This window comes from Maylandia zebra, linkage group LG14, assembly GCF_041146795.1.
Source record: "Maylandia zebra isolate NMK-2024a linkage group LG14, Mzebra_GT3a, whole genome shotgun sequence".
Classification (NCBI taxonomy): domain Eukaryota; kingdom Metazoa; phylum Chordata; class Actinopteri; order Cichliformes; family Cichlidae; genus Maylandia; species Maylandia zebra.
The window spans coordinates 6122423-6140520 of NC_135180.1; the positions used below are offsets into that span (position 1 = coordinate 6122423).

Sequence of the window (18098 nt, forward strand, 5' to 3'; positions counted from 1 at the left end):
ACATAGCTTGGCTGCTTTAAAGCAGTGAGGACAGCAGAGGAATGACAAGTACAGTTCCTAAACTGTGGGTTGGGGTTTTTTTGAGGGGTGTCTAGGATAGTAATCAACATGTTAAAAAAGAAAGGTTGCTATTAATCATAAAATAGAAGTGTTTGGTTTGGCTAATAAGACTGCATGCTACCTGCTCAGGAGGAACTGCTTTCTCACAATTGGATGGGAAGAGAAACATTGCTGATGAATAACTGGTTTGTAAAGATTCACTCTCTCTCTCTGCGACCTGCCAGAAACCACTGGCCTGCACTGTGTGCTTGTCCTAATGGGAGCTTGGCTAATAGCCTCACGGTACAAGGTGTGGAGGGGTCCTCAGGGGAGCGGTCTGCCTTTAAGGCACTAGCTGAACTCTCCCCCTCCCAGCAGCTACCGAGCAGAGCACCTCACATTTGTGTTTGTCTAAATAGGTGTTTAGCTCACATATAAGTAGGTGTTTACTTTACCTGTAAACAGCAATTTGCACATTAGCTGCTTTGTAGGGTTTGCTGGACATATTTAATAAAGGGGATGAAAAGCTAAAACTGACTGTAAATAAGCAGCATGTTTAAAGTGCTTTAGGTCGTTCACATGTTTTTCTTCTTTCCACAGGGAAACTGTCCCAAAGTGAGCTCCATCAACGATCGCAGTGACTGGAAGGTAGTGAGGAAAGCCTTGACTGTGATTGGCTTCAGTGAGAACGAGGTGGAGGTGAGGACGAAGGCCACGCTGGCACGTATTTAGTTTTGTAGGAACATATAAGTTTAGCATGGATAATCCAGTGTGCATTAATGCCCATGGAACAGTTTTTACTACAGGCTGTGCTGCAAACACTGAACTGTGTGTGCCTGAGGGGGTTGTTTCTGCTACTCTGTGGGCGTTTGTTGCTGAGAGTGTTTGTGTGATTTGTGTGTGTGTGTGTGGCTGTTATTCTAAAGTGAGATGTTTCTTGAGCTCAGCGTGGGAGTCTTCCTACATGTTCGTGAGCCTGGGCTCGCCTCCAAAGCTCTTTGAGATCCCACACTGCTCATAAAGTGAAGAACAGGTGTGAGAGTGTGTGTGTGCAGCTCCGGTTTGATACTTGGATTCCTGTTCTCTCCGGATCTTAACTTTAATCAAAGCAGCTCGTATCAGTCTCATAAAGATAGCCTCGGTAGTAACTTCAGGTTAATCTTATCACGCCACAACCCTTTGTTCTTCTCCTTTTTTCTCACTCCTGTTCCCTCCGTCTCTGCGTAGGAGCTGCTGAACATAATCGCCAGCGTTCTCCATCTCGGCAATGTGCAGTACGGCGGAGAAGACAGCAATGCCTGCATCACCTCTGACATACAGATAAAGTACCTGGCCAGGGTAAGACAATGTTAGGATCACGAACACGCTCAGCGCCACATAAAAGCAACAGGGCTTTTAGTTTTCAGACAAGTCCCTCATGGAAAGCAGAACAAAAGTGAAAACAGAAGGATTGAGTGTCACATATAAGGTATCCTGTATGAGGCAGACAAATTGCACATTTCTTTTCACTTCAAGCAAGCTTTGACAAACATCTATTGAGCTGCTTTAGGTAATAATTTTCAGCAGTCTGCCGAGAACGTTAATAGCTATTCAAACTGTCCTATTCACTTGATAACTGCTTGTGCCTCCACACAGGCAGCAGTCAAGGCTGAATGCAGTCTGCTTCCAGACCATTCATCTGTCCCTTCTTCTTATGTTTAAATTTAACATAAACCTTAACTTAGATTCAACGTTGTTTTGTTTTGTGTTATGGGGTCAAAGGTTAAAAGTCCCTGTAACACGTCCGTCTCACTTTGTTAGTGCTGCCTTTTGGGGGTTTGAAAACATTCTGTGAAAAAGGTTGATTTGGACTGAGATGAGCTGGTTTGGTAACGGCGATCTGTCAAAACATTTTGTGCCATATAACGTTCACGTGCATATGAGGGAACATTTTCACACAAGGCGAGATTTTGGTTATAAAAGGTCAAAGTTCACCTTTTGCCCCAAAAGGCTGGTTCTGTTCATCTGGACGTAGCGTTTTCAGTGCGAGAAACGTTTCGTCACCCATCCAAGTGACTTTTTCGGACTCTACATGTTCCTAACATGTAGAGTTGAATTCAGTATTATTGTCTAAGTGTCTGAATTCAGTGTTTCTCACAACTATATTTCTGCTGCTTACTAAATGTTTTCTAATCGGGTATTGCCAAAAAAAAGAAACTGCCCTCACTTCTTCTGGCAGGTTAGAGCTGACTTTGTGGAAATATGGGCCCCGCTCTTTAATTTGTCAAGCATGCGATATGATCCTATCATTACTTTCCACAGAGAAGGCTCTCATTCATGCCTTTAGTCTTCCAGTTAGACCAGGAGTCAGACCTAATGTGCAGATACCAGAGCAGTGCGTCACTGCCGACCAGCATGATGTCTGTGTGTGTCACCGTGTAGCTTCCTAACGCTGCCGTGCTTTTTTCCAGTTGTTAGGAGTGAATGTGTCGGTGCTGACGGAGGCGCTCACACACAAGAAGATCATTGCAAAGGGAGAGGAGGTGGGTTTGGATACACACTCTCATTGTGCGATAAGCATTTGTTTACAAAGCCTTCCTGTGTGTGTAATGTCTGCTCTAATACAGTGATTTGTCTAACTGTCCCTGCTGAGCCCCGTGTAACTCTGGTTTTGTCAGTCTTTGCTTGTCTGCACTTGTCTCTCACCTTCCTGTCTCTCTGTGTGTTTCATCATCAGCTGATGAGCCCGCTGAACCTCGAGCAGGCATCGTCAGCCCGGGACGCTTTAGCCAAAGCCGTGTATGGACGCACCTTCACCTGGCTAGTTAACAAGATCAACGCGTCGCTGACATACACGGTATACACACTCATACATACAGTTGATAATGTTTTCAGTTCACCGTACTTTTCTGTTTAACCTGGAGTCAGTTACTACATCTGCCACACTGATTACTGTAGCACAGAGCACATCAGTGTCCCTGTATTGTTACGGCACAGCTCCACCTTGTGGGCACAGTCTTGTATCATGTCCTGTAGTACCTTACTGGTAACAACTTGAACACAAATAGATTCAAATTAAAAGAATTTATAAAATCTGTTTTTGTTCCTGTTTTTTGCCCAAAATGTTTCAACGAAGACCATGAAGCTTTAAAGTTTAAATCTTAACCTGTGATTTTCCTTAATAAAATGTGTTTATTGATAAATTTATAAAGCTACCCTTAGTTTAACTGCACCAAAAATTAAAAATGTATAGACAAAGTTTCAAGCCATATCAAAAAGCGCACTAATAACGGCCATCATACATGCTGGACGCTGCACATGTTCATATACATTGAGTGCATTTCTTATTTCTATAGTTTCACATTTGTCATGAATATACACTTTTTTTTTTTATATTATCACACCTGTTACGTGAAATAATCCCATTTTCAAAAAAGAAAGAAAGAAAAGAAACTCTACCAGTTTTAGCTTGTTTTCTATTCCCATAAATTTAACTTTTATGTTTTCTTTAATTCTTTTATCCTCAAGAATTAATCCATCTAATATGAACCATTACCTTTAAATCTCGAGGCTTAAAAACAAACTTATTATAGTGCAGAAAACAAGAGGTAGACGTCTGTTTTTTTATTTTTTTTAGCCAGTGAAAGAGAGTAGCTAACATACTTGGTTTTAAATTAAGTTTAGAGTCTTCCTCTAAATTCATTACTTTACAAATTCTTTTCCAACCTCTCAGTACATTAATGCCATAGCAGTTATCTATCTTAATGTTTTATTTCTGCAGAATATTATTCAATCCAGTTATTATATAAATGCTAGCACTGGTCTGATTTACTGTATTGCTCAACCTCATTGGTAGTATTGTTCTGAGCAGCATAACAGCAGTTTCTTTAGATGATGAAATGGTGTTTATTGTATGCTGGGACTTTCCTTTTCCTGTATATTACAAATGCGTTTTTTGTTTGTTTTTTCTAACAGAGCGACTCTTCCAAGAATTACAGTGTCATTGGTCTGCTGGATATCTATGGCTTTGAGGTCTTCCAGCACAACAGGTACAACTACCCCCAAATTAGCCAATGAATCCTTTTCCCCTTTTTGTGTGCTAAAAAACTTAGATGAACTCATTTGGATGTGTTCCACTTCCATTGTCGTCTACTCTGTGAACAGTGTGACATAATAAACTAGAATCAACATGTCTCCTTGCTTTGTCTTATCTGTCTCGTTTGTTGCATGTGTCAGCTTTGAGCAGTTCTGCATCAACTATTGTAACGAGAAGCTGCAGCAGCTCTTCATCGAGCTCACCCTGAAGTCGGAGCAGGACGAGTACGAGGCCGAAGGCATCACGGTCAGACACTGCTCTCTGTCTCAGTGCCCATACACCTGCTGTGATCGACCTGTTGTCATATGTAGTTTCCCATTAAAAGTACCATGTGTTCCTCAGGTCTGGTTTCAGAAAGCTTAGACAGTGATGGCCGTGGACCTTTTCCATATGTAAAAAACCTGCTGTTTGCTTGTTCAGCTGCAGCAAATGTACATGTAGAATTTTTTTCTCTTTTTTTAAAAAATTTTGTGCAGGGGTTTCCCTACTCTGTGCACCGCTCTGCTCATGCTTTAAAGATTTCTTATTTACTTTTTCCACAGTTTGTTTTCATCAGTGGGTCAGTGAGAGTTCAGGCTCTGCAAAGAGCTCCTAATGCAATTGTGTCTGCAGTTTTCCAAAGTAAAGCCGATAATTGAATTCACTGTTCTGCTTTTTTCCCCCTCAGAGTCTAAACTCAAAGTAATTTAGAGAAAGTGCACATATTTTTAGAAGATGCAGACCCATTAGAAATGAAGCCCTCTTATTGGTTGAGGTGAGGGAGGTGGGGGCCTTTTATTTACAGATTAAAAATTTCAACCTCTTAAGAAGATTACATGTCAAAACAGGTCTGCACTGAAAGATGTTTCAAGATGCTGACTGTTCTCCTCACTTACTCTTATTCTCCTCATTTATATTCATTGAATTTTGATTTTGTTTGGCCCTTCAGAACAAGAGCATCTTGTTTTCATTCTAATGTAAATGTCTGTGTGGTCAGAGAGCAAACAAGTTGTGGGAGAAGCTTGGATTCTCTTCTCAAAGAGTCCATTCTTATCTGATATCTCTCGCTCTCCCCCTCTCTCTCTGCCGTCTCAGTGGAAATAGTTTGACTGTGCTAACAGGTAACAGGACCTGCAACCACCACACTCAGCCTGGGGTGCACTGTGATTTTGATTCTTGTGCTTTCAAGTTGTTTTGTGTCTTGGTCTTATCAATTTCTGGTGGCAGCTCAGATTTTAATGAGAAAAAAATCTATTAATGATTTCTTTTTCCTATCTGTGCAGCAGATCGTTGAGCTGCTCAGCAATCAGTCATTTTTTTTCTCTTAATGATCTCTAACCATAACTTTTGTGCATTTCCAGTGGGAGCCAGTGCAGTACTTCAACAACAAGATAATCTGTGACCTGGTGGAGGAGAAGTTTAAAGGCATCATCTCCATTCTGGTGAGGAGATATGCTAGTCCCTCTCACTTATTGCTTATGTGGTCTAGAAGCAGAAATATTTAAAGAATCTATGGGTGAGCATATTAAAAAGAATAGTCTTTAGTGGAACATATCAGACAAACAGGAATAATCCATGCATAGACAAGCACATAGACTTTTGTCTCCAGCTTCTTATTTAGTGCGTAGGCCTGAGAGTGACAGTCGAAGCAAAAACTAAAAATGTAAAATCGGGGGGGAAAAAAACAAACAAAGATGTGGTGAATTTGGTTGAAAAGTGACAGAACACTTCAGTCTGCAAGCTCCTCAGACAACAGCAGATTCAAACCACAAACCTCTTCCTGCAAGGCGAGCGCTGCTAACCACTGCGCACTGTGGATCCAGTGTTGGCTGTTCAGTGACTGCTATAAAGAAGCTCACCATGTATCATCTATATTTAGATATGTTACTATATGAATGAATCAAACTTATTTTTTGTGTTTAGAGACATTTTAGGGAGAAAATCAAACATATACCCAAAGATTAAGAGGAAAGTTATGATTTTAAAATGTGAAAGGGAGATGTTCCTGCTTACCTCAGTGAAAATTACACCTTTTGTTAGACAAGTGAACAAGACCTTTTGTACCTGACCTTTAATACACAGGACACAACAGGCAAGTGTGACAGCCAAACTCTGAGAGTTTGTACTCACAATATTTGACCTCTCTGTTCATGTGTCACAGGATGAGGAGTGTCTGAGGCCCGGAGATGCCAGTGACTTGACCTTCCTAGAGAAGCTGGAGGACACCGTGGGCGGACACGCACACTTTGTCACGTTAGTTTGATATTCTCTCTTCTCATCCACAGCTTATACAGTGTGATCTCACATAAAGTTCAGCTTGTCAGACTTTGAACTATTAAATGTATCCAGTTTATTTCCTGGTAAATCCACGTTGTTTGTTTGTGTTCTTCCCTGCAGTCACAAACTGGCAGATGCAAAGACCCGGAAGGTAATGGGCCGTGATGAATTCAGACTGCTGCATTACGCTGGGGAGGTTAACTACAATGTCAACGGTGTGTGTGTGTGTGTATTTATATATATATATATATGTATATGTGTGTGGTTGTGTTGATGTGAGAGTGTACTGCTGTGAACAGTGTCAACATCAAAGTAGTGCTTCTTTTTTCTAAGTGGAAAAAAACAGCCAAGGACAGCATGACCTTGTGCCGTTGCATGTTTGTTATTGTGGTGAATTTGGCAAAGCAGTCAGGCATGTCAGACTCCTTTCCAGTACTAAATACCAGTACTGTTTGATAATACTCCCAGTAAATGGTAAAAGCTCTGAGCAGACTTACAGAAGCTCTAATACTTCACATAACAAAATCACATACATCAGGCCTGTTCTTGCACAGTTTGTTTGTAGCAGTGATGTGACGGATTTTTTTTATAAAGTTATATAAATAATCCAGTTTCTGACCATCTTCTTGACATTCAAACGTAACAAGTAGCAATTTTGAACCCTTATTCTTAATGTTGCCCTGGGTCAACATTTCAGAAGCAACAAGCTAGTTAGCCACAAATGCACTGTGTGAAAGTACTTCTTATGAAAATCCTGCTTACTTCTTATGAACCTTGCTTGAAAAAGGTTAATTCACCAATTTGGAAGGCTCACCTTAACAGAGAAAGCATACAGTTAGTAGTTACGTTATCCGTCAAATTAACCTGTAGTAGTAGTAAGTACATTTAGATACAACTCTAAATATATCGGCTTTATTTGCTATTAAGCAAGCTGTTAAAGGTAACCTATTCTGTTCACATTTTTAAACTTTAATTCAGTAACTTTGCATAATTCACAGTCCAAAATTATCCTTACGTATTTGCTTATCCCAGAACTTCATGCAGCCTTTTAGTTTAACGTCTGACTGAAACAAGACAACGTTCTTGTGACTGGATGCCCCTCACTAACAAAGTATTTGAATAGCAGTTGGCTGGGGCCTGACCATATTAGAGGTATCCACTTTGAATAATGTAACGCTGAGCCAAGAGTAGAAAGAAGCATCAGCCCGAACCCTAAGTTTCAGTGACTACTTGTACCTACACTGATCTTGAGCTGTTTGCCGTGGTTAAAATGAGCATTTACATTACATTACATTGTAACAGGGTCATATATGAAAGGAAATGAGGAAAAGTCACATAGATCCGCTTTGTTACAGCTGGAAAATCAGAAAATAAAATTTTTATTTAGTGTGGTATAAAATCAAATTCAGTATTAGAAAACTCTTCAGTCTGTCTAAATTGAAAATGTACCACTGTTTGTTTGATTTTTTTTTTTATTAGTATTATTATTGTTTTAGCTCGCTTGCTGCATTGGGAGTTTTTCCCTTTGAAGGAAGACCAAGAAATAATCGGAGAATCTGGATTTTTTTTCTCTCACACATTTGAAGAAGAGAAAGTCAGAGCAGTGGGCCAGTGATGAGTGTTAATGTGAGGTATTGCATTTTCACATCTGACTCTTTCTCCTTTCAGGATTTTTGGACAAGAACAACGACCTGCTCTTCAGGAACCTAAAAGAGGTGAGACAGAGTTTAAGCGAACCATTTTCTTTCCCAGAGTTGACGTTCAGGCTAAACGTACCCTGCGTGTGTGTCTGCAGGTCATGTGTATGTCAGAGAACAAGATCCTGACGCAGTGCTTTAACAGGGAAGAGCTGAGTGACAAGAAGCGTCCTGATACGGTGAGATACCTCAGTGTCCATCTGTGCCTCCCTGCTTCAATTTCTGAGGTTTCCTGAGGTCTGCCGTGTTTTTCCTTGTTTGCGTCCCAGCATACTTTCCCACAGCAAAACAAACAGTGGTGTGTTTCCCCTCTCCAGTGCTGAGTGGGCGGTCTGATGGGGATTCTCTGTGGCTACCCACTCACTGAGGAATTCCCTGACACTTGTATGTCCTCCATGCACGCTCACTCACACAGGACCTGTCACAGGCTGGCGGGTTAAGAGTCCCAGTACTCCACACTGGGCCCAGTGTTCAGTGTCAGCTGGGCTTGCCGTCACATCGCCGCCCCCTGCTGACGTTGCTCTTCTTAGCTCATCCTCTCTGTCACCAGGCTTCAGTTTGCTCTTCTCCTCGTCACTTTTTATCTTTTTAAGTCTTTGCTCCATTTGCCACCCAGCGTCCTCTTGCCTTCATCTCTCTATCCCCTGCTAACCACCTCTCATTCATCATATTTCTGTGTCTGCCCCTCCAGGCAGCCACCCAGTTCAAAGCCAGTCTGGCGAAACTCATGGAGATCCTGATGTCCAAGGAGCCGTCGTACGTGCGCTGTATCAAGCCCAATGACTCCAAGCAGTCAGGTATGGTTTCAAGTCCTTTTTCTGTTAATGTAGTGCAGAACACGATAGAACGCATTCTTTCAAATGTTGTTGTTAAATGTTTGAATCGATTGTTCGCCTCATTCGGTGACAGCTAATGGATCACGATTTCATAATGATCTCATATCCATCATCAGTCTAAAGAGCTTGGAAAGAAAAGCGTCTGGACTTCTTTAAGTTGCTTGAAGACGTTTCACCTCTCATCTGTTCAGTTCAGTTCTGAACTGAAGAAGCTTCTTGGATGAGAAGTCCAGACGCTTTTCTTTCCAAGCTCCTTAGACTACGATGAACCTTCACAGACACATCCATCATCAGTTTTTCCTTCTAGTCTTTGCTTTTTTTCAATGCAAAATCTAACTACGGAACAATACTTTCCCCACAAACACAGCATAAATAATAAATCCAGGGCACAACAAAGAGTATAAGTGTGAGGCCAGGAAAGCGAGGAAGACAGTGAGGTGACACATAGGTGTCAGATGTTGAGTAAATTGGGAGCATTTATGTCTGTTTGTGTGTACCTGCATACGCCCGACCCTCTCTCACATATTATTGCCCCCCTACAACAAAATGATGGTATTTTTGCTGTTATTACTACCAGCTGCCATCACCACTCTAAGTGATGATAATAAAAACAGTTGACAGATGTGAGCTTTCTACTCTTTAATCTGTTCAAACAAAACCAGTGACTTTACTGGACATTTACAAAGAAGCCTGTTGTTTTGGTGGAGACCTGTGCTAATATTGTTTTCCAATTGCAAAGCTTACATTTAGGTGTACTTCATAAATTTAGATTTCAACAGCATGAAAATGTTTCAAGTGCATGTAGTAAGTTTTAATTCTGCTTTATTTGTATCTGTTAATGTTTCACACTATATAAATTCAGATTTTCAAAATAAAATACTCCTGTAATAAAGTTGTTTTTTGTTGTCAGCTCGATTCAGATTGCTATGAGTGTTAGTATTTTTCAGAGGGTCAATGTCAGCTTTATGCAATACTTTTAGTAAAAGGAGCTTCAACAAGATAATAATTTCCCCACAAACCTCACATTCATTCTGATATTTCAAAAATTCTGACCTAAGCAGGTTGGATTTGGGGTTGTTGTTGTTTTTTTGTTTGTTTGTTTTGTTTTTTTCTGCTCCATCAGTAGCTGCAGTGGACCTCTCCGTGTGGTCGTCAGTATATCGGACCAGCCCTTTGTTTCTCTCCACAGTTGGCCTTTTGTTGGTTTCACACTCTTTCTTTGTCCTGTGTCACTCCCACTCCTGCTGCTTAGCATTTACTGGTTTTCTCTGGTTCATTTTGCTCTGCTGCCTTTCACATTTTTCTCACTGAGCCTGCTCTCCCTCTGCTCTCCGTCACAGGTCGATTTGATGAAGTATTGATCCGTCACCAGGTCAAGTATCTGGGACTGATGGAGAATCTGCGGGTGAGGAGGGCAGGCTTTGCCTACAGACGCCGCTACGAGGTGTTCCTGCAGAGGTGATCTGCCACCGCTAACATGTCTCCACAACATCTGCTGGTGTCATCGCAGCTATCGGTCACAAAGATTCTCACATAGAAACACATTAGTTTTAGTAATTCATTGAACATTATTAAGTAAAACTATTTAGATTCGTTCATAACTATGGAACAACGTAGTATTGAGCTTTGCATTCCATTGGATACCTCAGTACACTATAGTAGCTTTTAACACCTACCAAAAGTCTCAATACCTCCTCCTCATACCCCAAGTCATTGGCAGCAAAACAAGAAAAAAGTTCAAAGCTGCTCAAAAGTGACTATTCCCAGTATTTAAACTCGATTTGAATGACAGTAAACCCATGCTGGTGTAGAGCTATTATTCTTCTCTCAGGTGAGAGGCCTTTTAAGCCAAAGTGTCTTAAATCACCTTCTGCTATCATTGCTAACTTAATTTGGAATAGAGGTTGAAAAAAAGAAGTTTCCTGAAGCAAAAAAGGGGAAACAGAAAATTCCTTGTTACTTCCTGTGACGTTAGGCTAAAGCACTAAATCCTCACAGGTCAGAGGCTGGAAAAAGGGATCATTTGGCAGTCTTACTACAGATAAATCAAACAAAGCTTACATATTGCACATTATTTCTCTGACTGGTTTGTGCTCGCCTGAGGCATTTATTTACCTGTATGTCTTTATCTGTTAAAAAGCGGGTCTCTGATAATGATCAGGCAGAGGTGAGACAAACAAATAAAGGCTGGCCTCCAAATAGAAACTATAGAAATAGCTGGCTAACCTGCTGTCTTATAAACAGCCAGACCCTTTTAGTTTTTGATTTAATTCAAATGATTACTTTGTTTTTTTTCTTTTTATGTTTAGATACAAGTCCCTGTGTCCAGGCACGTGGCCTAACTGGGACGGGAAGCTGTCAGATGGAGTTTCCACATTGGTCAAACACTTGGGATACAAGCCTGAGGAGTACAAAATGGGCAGGTCAGCTGCACTGTCTGATGAAGATGTCAAAACTAATCTGTCATATCTGGCAGCTGTCACAGATCCTGTAGAATAAGAAGCACTGTCCCATATTTTGACTTTCTTTATTGTGTCTGTAATTCCATGTCTTTCATAACCACTTAGATCCAAAATCTTCATTCGCTTCCCAAAGACCTTGTTTGCCACAGAGGATGCACTGGAGACCAGGAAACACAGTCTCGGTAAGAGTTGGCAAGTCTCGATCTGACGCATCAATGCCGTTATATTGCTGACAGACAATGTGCTGCAGGTTTGAGCTTGTTGCCTCTGTCCCCACACAGCCACCAAGCTGCAGGCGGGGTGGAAAGGCTACAGCCAGAAGTGCAAATACCAGAAGCTCAGAAACTCAGGTAGGGAGGTTTATATAAAGTTTATACACGAGATACATGTGTATCTCATATTTACAGTAAATCTGAACCATTTATTTATGTGAATTTGCTGTATCTGGCAGCTATTGCAGTCCAGGCATGGTGGAGGGGGATCCTGGCCAGAAGAAGGGCCCAGCGCAGACGACAGGCAGCAAATACAATCCGCAGGTACAGATTATACCGGATCCAACCAGTAGATGGTGCCATACTTTAATGAAAACGTTTATCCATAGAGACCAAGTTTTTGTGTCAGAGGCTGTGGACCATTGGAGCAGCCTCAAGTGGAGATTAGAGGAACTGCAGCTTTTTGGCACTTTAGTATTGCCAAAGGATTGTGCTTACGCGTGACTGTGAAATGTAAAGTATGGGAAGCTCTGTTTGGTTTCATTTAAACATATTTAATTACAACCTTATTACCTTACCTCATTTGCCTTAATTACTAACAGTCAGATTTCGTGTTTTACTCAACAGACTTGCTTTGAGGATCAGTCCTAATAATAATCATTTAAGTAAAGTGAAACAAAATGCAGAATAATTGTCAGGGAGACAATGAAGTAAATGAATTGGAAAAAACAAATCATTACATTCTGAAAGCTATGAAAGTTCCAATGAGTTCTTTTAAAAAAAAATATAAGGGTGCTGTTTCATTCTAATGTTTCTCTTAGGATTACTGTGAAGAAACTTTATGTTGCTGGTTTTTGATGATTCCAGCTCCTTTCTTGTCTCTCCATCAGGTTCATCAAAGGCTTCATCTACCGTCACAAGGAGCGCTGTCCAGAGAACGAGTATTTCCTGGATTATGTGCGCTACTCTTTCCTCATGAACCTCTGCAAGAACCTGCCCAAAAATGTCCTGGACAAGAGCTGGCCCACTCCTCCAGCTGCTCTCACTGAGGTCAGAATTCAGATTTGACTGAAAAATGTTCATGTAAATGTTCTGTCTGGTAAGACCTTCTCATATAGAAAATGAGTGAAAATTGAAGCCAGTAGTCAAGTAATGTGAAACCTCTGTGTGTCTGTAGGCGTCTGAGCATTTGCGTAAGATGTGCATGCAGAACATGGTGTGGAGTTACTGCAAGAAGATCAGTCCTGAGTGGAAACATCAGGTGATGACTGCCCCGCGCTCTCTATCACACTGTAAGTTTTCTGGTTTGCTGCTTGCTTCATTCACATCACTCTCGCCTTTGAATAGATGGAGCAGAAGATGATTGCCAGCGAGATCTTCAAAGACAAGAAGGACAACTACCCACAGAGCGTGCCCAAGCTGTTTGTCAGCACCAGACTCGGTAAGCCATTGCTCACTCTGCAGCCAACGGGCTACAAATGCTTTCAGATCAGTGAATGTGTCTGCTCTTATTCAGATGGCGAGAACATTAACCCCAAAGTTGTGCAGGCTCTGGGCAGTGAGAAGATGAAGGTTAGTGAAGCTTTAGACAGTTTTAACTACAAGCTCAGCATCAGCATGTACTGATCTTCCTGCGCTTTTGTCCCCAGTATGCAGTGCCGGTCACCAAGTACGACAGGAGGGGCTACAAGCCCCGCCCCCGGCAGCTGCTGCTCACTGCCAACAGTGCCGTTATTGCAGAGGAGGGCAAGCTCAAGCAGCGCATTGACTACGGCGCTCTGAAAGGTCAGAGGTCAAAAACAGACAGACGCTTCTCGTGTCTTCTTGTCTTTTAGCGGGTGTTTGTCACATGATTTGGAATAGTGATTGACATTTTGAAAAGAAAATAGCCACTAATTGTTGTGCTGTGTTTGCAGGCATCTCCGTCAGCTCTCTTAGCGATGGCGTGTTTGTTCTGCACGTGCCCAGTGAGGACAACAAGCAAAAGGTGAAGATGAGGACACCTAACTGCTTTGCTGCTGTTTTGAAGAAGGAAAAAAAAAGTCCCACAGAAAAAACTAATTTGCGTCTGCCTGTGTTTCCTCGCAGGGAGATGTGGTTCTGCAGAGCGACCATGTGATCGAGACCCTGACCAAGATCGCCATCTGCGCTGACAAAATCAACACCATCAACATCAACCAGGGCAGGTGAGAGGCAGAAACACACACACTGTTCCCCACAAAGCTGTGCACGGTCTGCACTGGTAATCTCAGGCTCCTTTCATGTTAATCATTCTGGAGTACTTTATGAGTTCCTTCATGATTCTCACTGCCCCTCTGTTGCTTCCCCAGTATAAAGTTTACAATGGGTCAGGGAAAGGAGGGGATAATAGATTTCACACCTGGATCAGAACTGCTGGTGGCCAAAGCTAAGAATGGACACTTGTCTGTGGTGAGTGTGCTTCATCATCTTCTGCATCATTATCAGTTCTATGTCTTTGTCAGCAAAGTGTTTACAGATGTTTTGGGGGGGGGTTGTCACTTTGTTGTATACTCGTTTTTCAGTCTGCATTAATGAGTGCTGGTGCAGCTTCAAAGGGTGTATCTACACATCATTCACAGTTCTAAAAAAAAAACATTTAAACCAGCTTTCTTTTAATTGGTAGCCCGACCACCTGTCCAACAGTGGGTGGGTGGAGCATCTGCGTTCAAAGCCAGAGCAGTGTGCGTGAGATGACCATATTAGGTTGTAGTAAATACACGGCAGACTGGTCCACATCTTAATGCTTTTCAGCATTCTTTATTACTATCACACACACGGTTGCTGTACAAACCACAGCTACAGCTCAACATACCAACAATAACACTGACAGGAGCCAGTGCAGACTTTAAAGCCAGAGAGGCGTGATTGCAGCTGCTGCTCAGGTGTGTCCACCTCCCCTGCAGTGGCACCACAGACCATGCCCCGCTCTCAGTGATGTCATATAGATGCAAGCTTTGCTGACTGATTTGAATCGATTTACTGATCCTGACTGTTGTTGTATGCTATTCAACTGCTGTGAATAAAGATTTTGGTGTAAAGCAGTACACAGTAGTTTCTGAGTTAAGGTGAAACGTTTCTCCTCCGGCTCCCTTTCAGACGGCTCCCAGGCTGAACTCCAGATGATGGCCACTCTGACCACACACACCAGGACCCATGTCCTCCTGACCTCTGCCATCCACCAATCACATGACTGCAGACTCCACTCTGCTTAAGCCAATCAGATGCAAACTGTCACTAGATGGGTGGCATGTGTTTCCGATTTAAACAAAAAACAATAAAAATCCAGCTAAACTAATTGATATATTTATGTTTATAGATAATATTTTTGGGATTAATACTGTTTAATGCTGTTTAAATATTCTGATTTTATATATGAGGCCAAGGGATAACAAATATATTTGGTGCAATTTTCTTGCACCAGCTGTTTATTGTGCTTTATATGGGAACATGACCAAGAAAACAATAAGGAAAGTGTTAGAATAGAAGACAGTGAGATGAAGGGGGCTGTTGTGGATCAAAGTCAGGGTCAGCTGTTGCCTCTTTTTTTTTCCCTGTTTACTTTTTTATTTTTATTTTGCTCCTTTGTCTGCCTGACACTGCTTCGTTAACTGGGCGAGTTATTAAAGCTGTATCTTGTTGCGGAGTGTTAAGAACAAGGTTTGACAGCATGTAGGACAGATGCTGGGAGGTTTGACGAGGAGGAACAGAAACTTTTCGAACATTCAGTAAAGATTTGAGGCCAAAAAAAACTTTTTAGTGTCAGATGTGGCTGAAAATACCTTAAAGAGTTCAATTTACTACTGAATACTCTTCAGAATCTTTATTTGTACAGTGTTTGAGTAAGAAGAGAGGTAATTGTGAGAGAATCGCAGCAGCATGTTCCTTAAATGCTGCAAGAAAAGAACAAAGTAAGTGAGACGGGTTTGTGGAAAAGGCAAGAGAAAGACGGGGAGAGAGAAGTGAGGGTGCAGCAGTGGTTTGCCTTGATGCTAGGTGCTTGTGCCTTTCTCTCTGACTTTATTTACAACAGTTTTGCAGCTCTTCACCGCCGTGTGAGAACCATGACGCTCCAATGAGTCGAGTTAAGTGCAGATGGGAACCTGCCATCCTCTCAGTGAACGTTGGATTAACACCAGCAGCAGCAGCATGTACAGCACACACCAATTGTTCACCACCACAGAGTCCCTCCATCACTATGTCTGCCCTCCGCTCCACCCTCCACACTGCCTGTTACACTCAACTAACCAGGTGTTGCTACACCTAAATAGGCTTTCACCAGTCTGACAGCTAACAGCATTTTGGCTTTTAAAAATAATAATAATAACTTTAGCCCTGTGAGACTAAATTTTAAAGCTGTATTTGGTTCAGCAATGATTGTACTATATTGGGCTATGTTAAAACGCCAAAAGATGCTATTAATTGATGAGAAGATTGAATTGACAAGAGTCTCATGTCTTAATTGTAAATATGTAGCTACATCCAGCTTGATTTAGGAGAGAATAATGGCACGGTTTGTGGGAAAGACTTTGGTTTGATTTATGGGAAATTTCCAGGAAATCTTGTTTGTTAAAAGCCCTCCTACACATTTGGTTTTGTAATTGTTAATGAAGACAGAATGTAACTCTGAGCTTTATATCTCCAATATAGCCTATTGGAAGGCTAACTCTTTTCTTTGCAATTATAATCAAGCTAACAGTTTCCTCGCTGTAGCCTCATGATGTTCATTCACTCATATGTGACAACAAAAGTAGACTTCTCAGAGCAGGACACCATCTGAAAGGCCAAGAAAATGCCATCTGACGCCAACTGTCACAGCAGAAGTTGTTCAGGTGTAACACATCCTGTAGTCCAGTTCAGACATTTCTGTTTAGCCCTGTCTTACCTCTGATTCTCCCTGAAGCCTGCAGCTGAGACCAAAGATGGGGGAAAGGTTTTGCTCTGGAAAACTTATGAGAGCAGCTCCAAAATGTTTCCACTTGATGTCAGAACTTTGTCTCTGAGTGCTGCTGCTGCTGTGTGCATTAGCCAAAGGCCCTGTTGATTTCTAGTGATTATGTGTTGTATGATTAATATGACGTTATGGTGTCGTACTAAATGTTGTTGGAGATGTAAATGTCCATTTTTGTTGTGTTTTAAATGAGCGACTCAAGCCAAACGAGGTTTGATGATGTGAAACGTTTTGGGGAGAAGAAGCTTTTTGGTGTTTGTTAACTCAAACTTGTCCATGTGCCTTTGTTAGTATAGCAATATAAGACGTGTCTGGGAAGAGGAAGACCTCTGTTAGCCTGCCTGGAGATGTTTCCTCTCTGTGTATAAGCTTTATTCAAACCAAGTCTGTCTGTTGATTCACAGATACACTCTTGTTATCACTCCTGAGTTACTGTATCCACCAAACCAATGTAGAATTCTGCCAACACACTAAACCATGACATAGAATTTGAAGAATGAATAAATTTGAAAATTAAAAACAAACTGGCTGTGTCTGCTGGATGTTGCTTTTTATGTGTGTGTGACCTATCCTTTTTTCCAAAGGGGTTGTTAAGTAGCCCAGAGTTAATAAAATGGCAACAACATGCAACCCTGCAGGGTCCAGAAATGCCTGCTGATGTGTTCTGGGTTTTTTTTCTAATATTTTCCAGGTTGGTTTACAATGTGAACAAGACCAAATGCAAATCTCAGAGTTAGGGTGTGTAACCAAGATTGTAATTTATTTTTTTTAAGATACCTGAAAACATTCATATTTATAAATGATTAGCAACTGAAACTAAACACGAAACGCTTAAAGTGAACCGGTTATGCTAATCCATATAATAAACCCTCATCTGCCACTTTATTAGGTGCTAGACCTGAGTTGGACCCCTTTTGTTTTCAAAGCTCTTTTTAATTCTTCGTGGCTTCGATTCAGCAAGGTGCTGGAAACTTTCCTCACAGATGGCTTTGTGGCATGTGTTATCCTGCTGGAAGCAGCCATCAGAAAATGCTACACTGATCATGAAGGGATGGACATGCTCCGCAAGAACACTCAGGTAGGCTGTGACATTTAAGCAGTGTTCAGGATGTACTAAGGGCCTAAAGTGTGCCAAGAAAATAGCCCCCATACCATCAGGCCGCCACCTGCAGCCTGAACCATTGATACAAGGCAGGATGGATCCATGGTTTCATGTTGCCTACACTAAATTATGACCCTACCACCCAAATGTGGCAGCAGAAATCGAGACTCATCAGACCACATCCATGTTTTTCCAGTCTTTTGCTGTGTGATTTGGTGAGTTGTAGTTTGTTTCCTATTCTAGCTGGAAGGAGTGGTACCCAGTGTGTTCTTCTGCTGCTGTAGCCCATCTGCTTCAAGTTTAGACATGTTGTACATTCACAGATGCTCTTCTGCATATGTTGATTTAAATGAGTGGTTATTTCCTTTGGTCACACTGCTTTGAGCAGATACTAGTCTACTCTGACCTTTGGCATCAATGCTGGATATTCTCTCTGTAAACAGTAGAGAT

At 41.6% G+C, this 18098-nt stretch overlaps 1 protein-coding gene across 3 annotated transcripts in view; it reads left to right on the forward strand.

Annotated features, from left to right (window-relative positions):
- Positions 1 to 17070, forward strand: part of LOC101469380 (unconventional myosin-Ic) — a 62608-nt gene extending 45538 nt beyond the window's left edge. For all 3 annotated transcript variants that reach the window (XM_004574551.5, XM_012915819.4, XM_024805095.2), the window contains 26 exons: positions 640 to 738; positions 1267 to 1377; positions 2490 to 2561; positions 2756 to 2875; positions 3994 to 4067; positions 4255 to 4360; positions 5455 to 5535; positions 6255 to 6346; positions 6491 to 6585; positions 8039 to 8085; positions 8166 to 8246; positions 8759 to 8864; positions 10244 to 10361; positions 11213 to 11326; positions 11471 to 11547; positions 11647 to 11715; positions 11817 to 11901; positions 12468 to 12627; positions 12755 to 12838; positions 12925 to 13018; positions 13094 to 13149; positions 13227 to 13362; positions 13494 to 13564; positions 13666 to 13763; positions 13908 to 14007; positions 14695 to 17070. In XM_004574551.5, coding sequence (XP_004574608.1) covers positions 640 to 738; positions 1267 to 1377; positions 2490 to 2561; positions 2756 to 2875; positions 3994 to 4067; positions 4255 to 4360; positions 5455 to 5535; positions 6255 to 6346; positions 6491 to 6585; positions 8039 to 8085; positions 8166 to 8246; positions 8759 to 8864; positions 10244 to 10361; positions 11213 to 11326; positions 11471 to 11547; positions 11647 to 11715; positions 11817 to 11901; positions 12468 to 12627; positions 12755 to 12838; positions 12925 to 13018; positions 13094 to 13149; positions 13227 to 13362; positions 13494 to 13564; positions 13666 to 13763; positions 13908 to 14007; positions 14695 to 14721 — 2373 coding nt within the window. In that variant the 3' untranslated portion in view covers positions 14722 to 17070. The remainder of the gene's footprint in view (positions 1 to 639; positions 739 to 1266; positions 1378 to 2489; positions 2562 to 2755; positions 2876 to 3993; positions 4068 to 4254; positions 4361 to 5454; positions 5536 to 6254; positions 6347 to 6490; positions 6586 to 8038; positions 8086 to 8165; positions 8247 to 8758; positions 8865 to 10243; positions 10362 to 11212; positions 11327 to 11470; positions 11548 to 11646; positions 11716 to 11816; positions 11902 to 12467; positions 12628 to 12754; positions 12839 to 12924; positions 13019 to 13093; positions 13150 to 13226; positions 13363 to 13493; positions 13565 to 13665; positions 13764 to 13907; positions 14008 to 14694) is intronic.
- The last annotated feature ends 1028 nt before the right edge of the window (positions 17071 to 18098 follow it).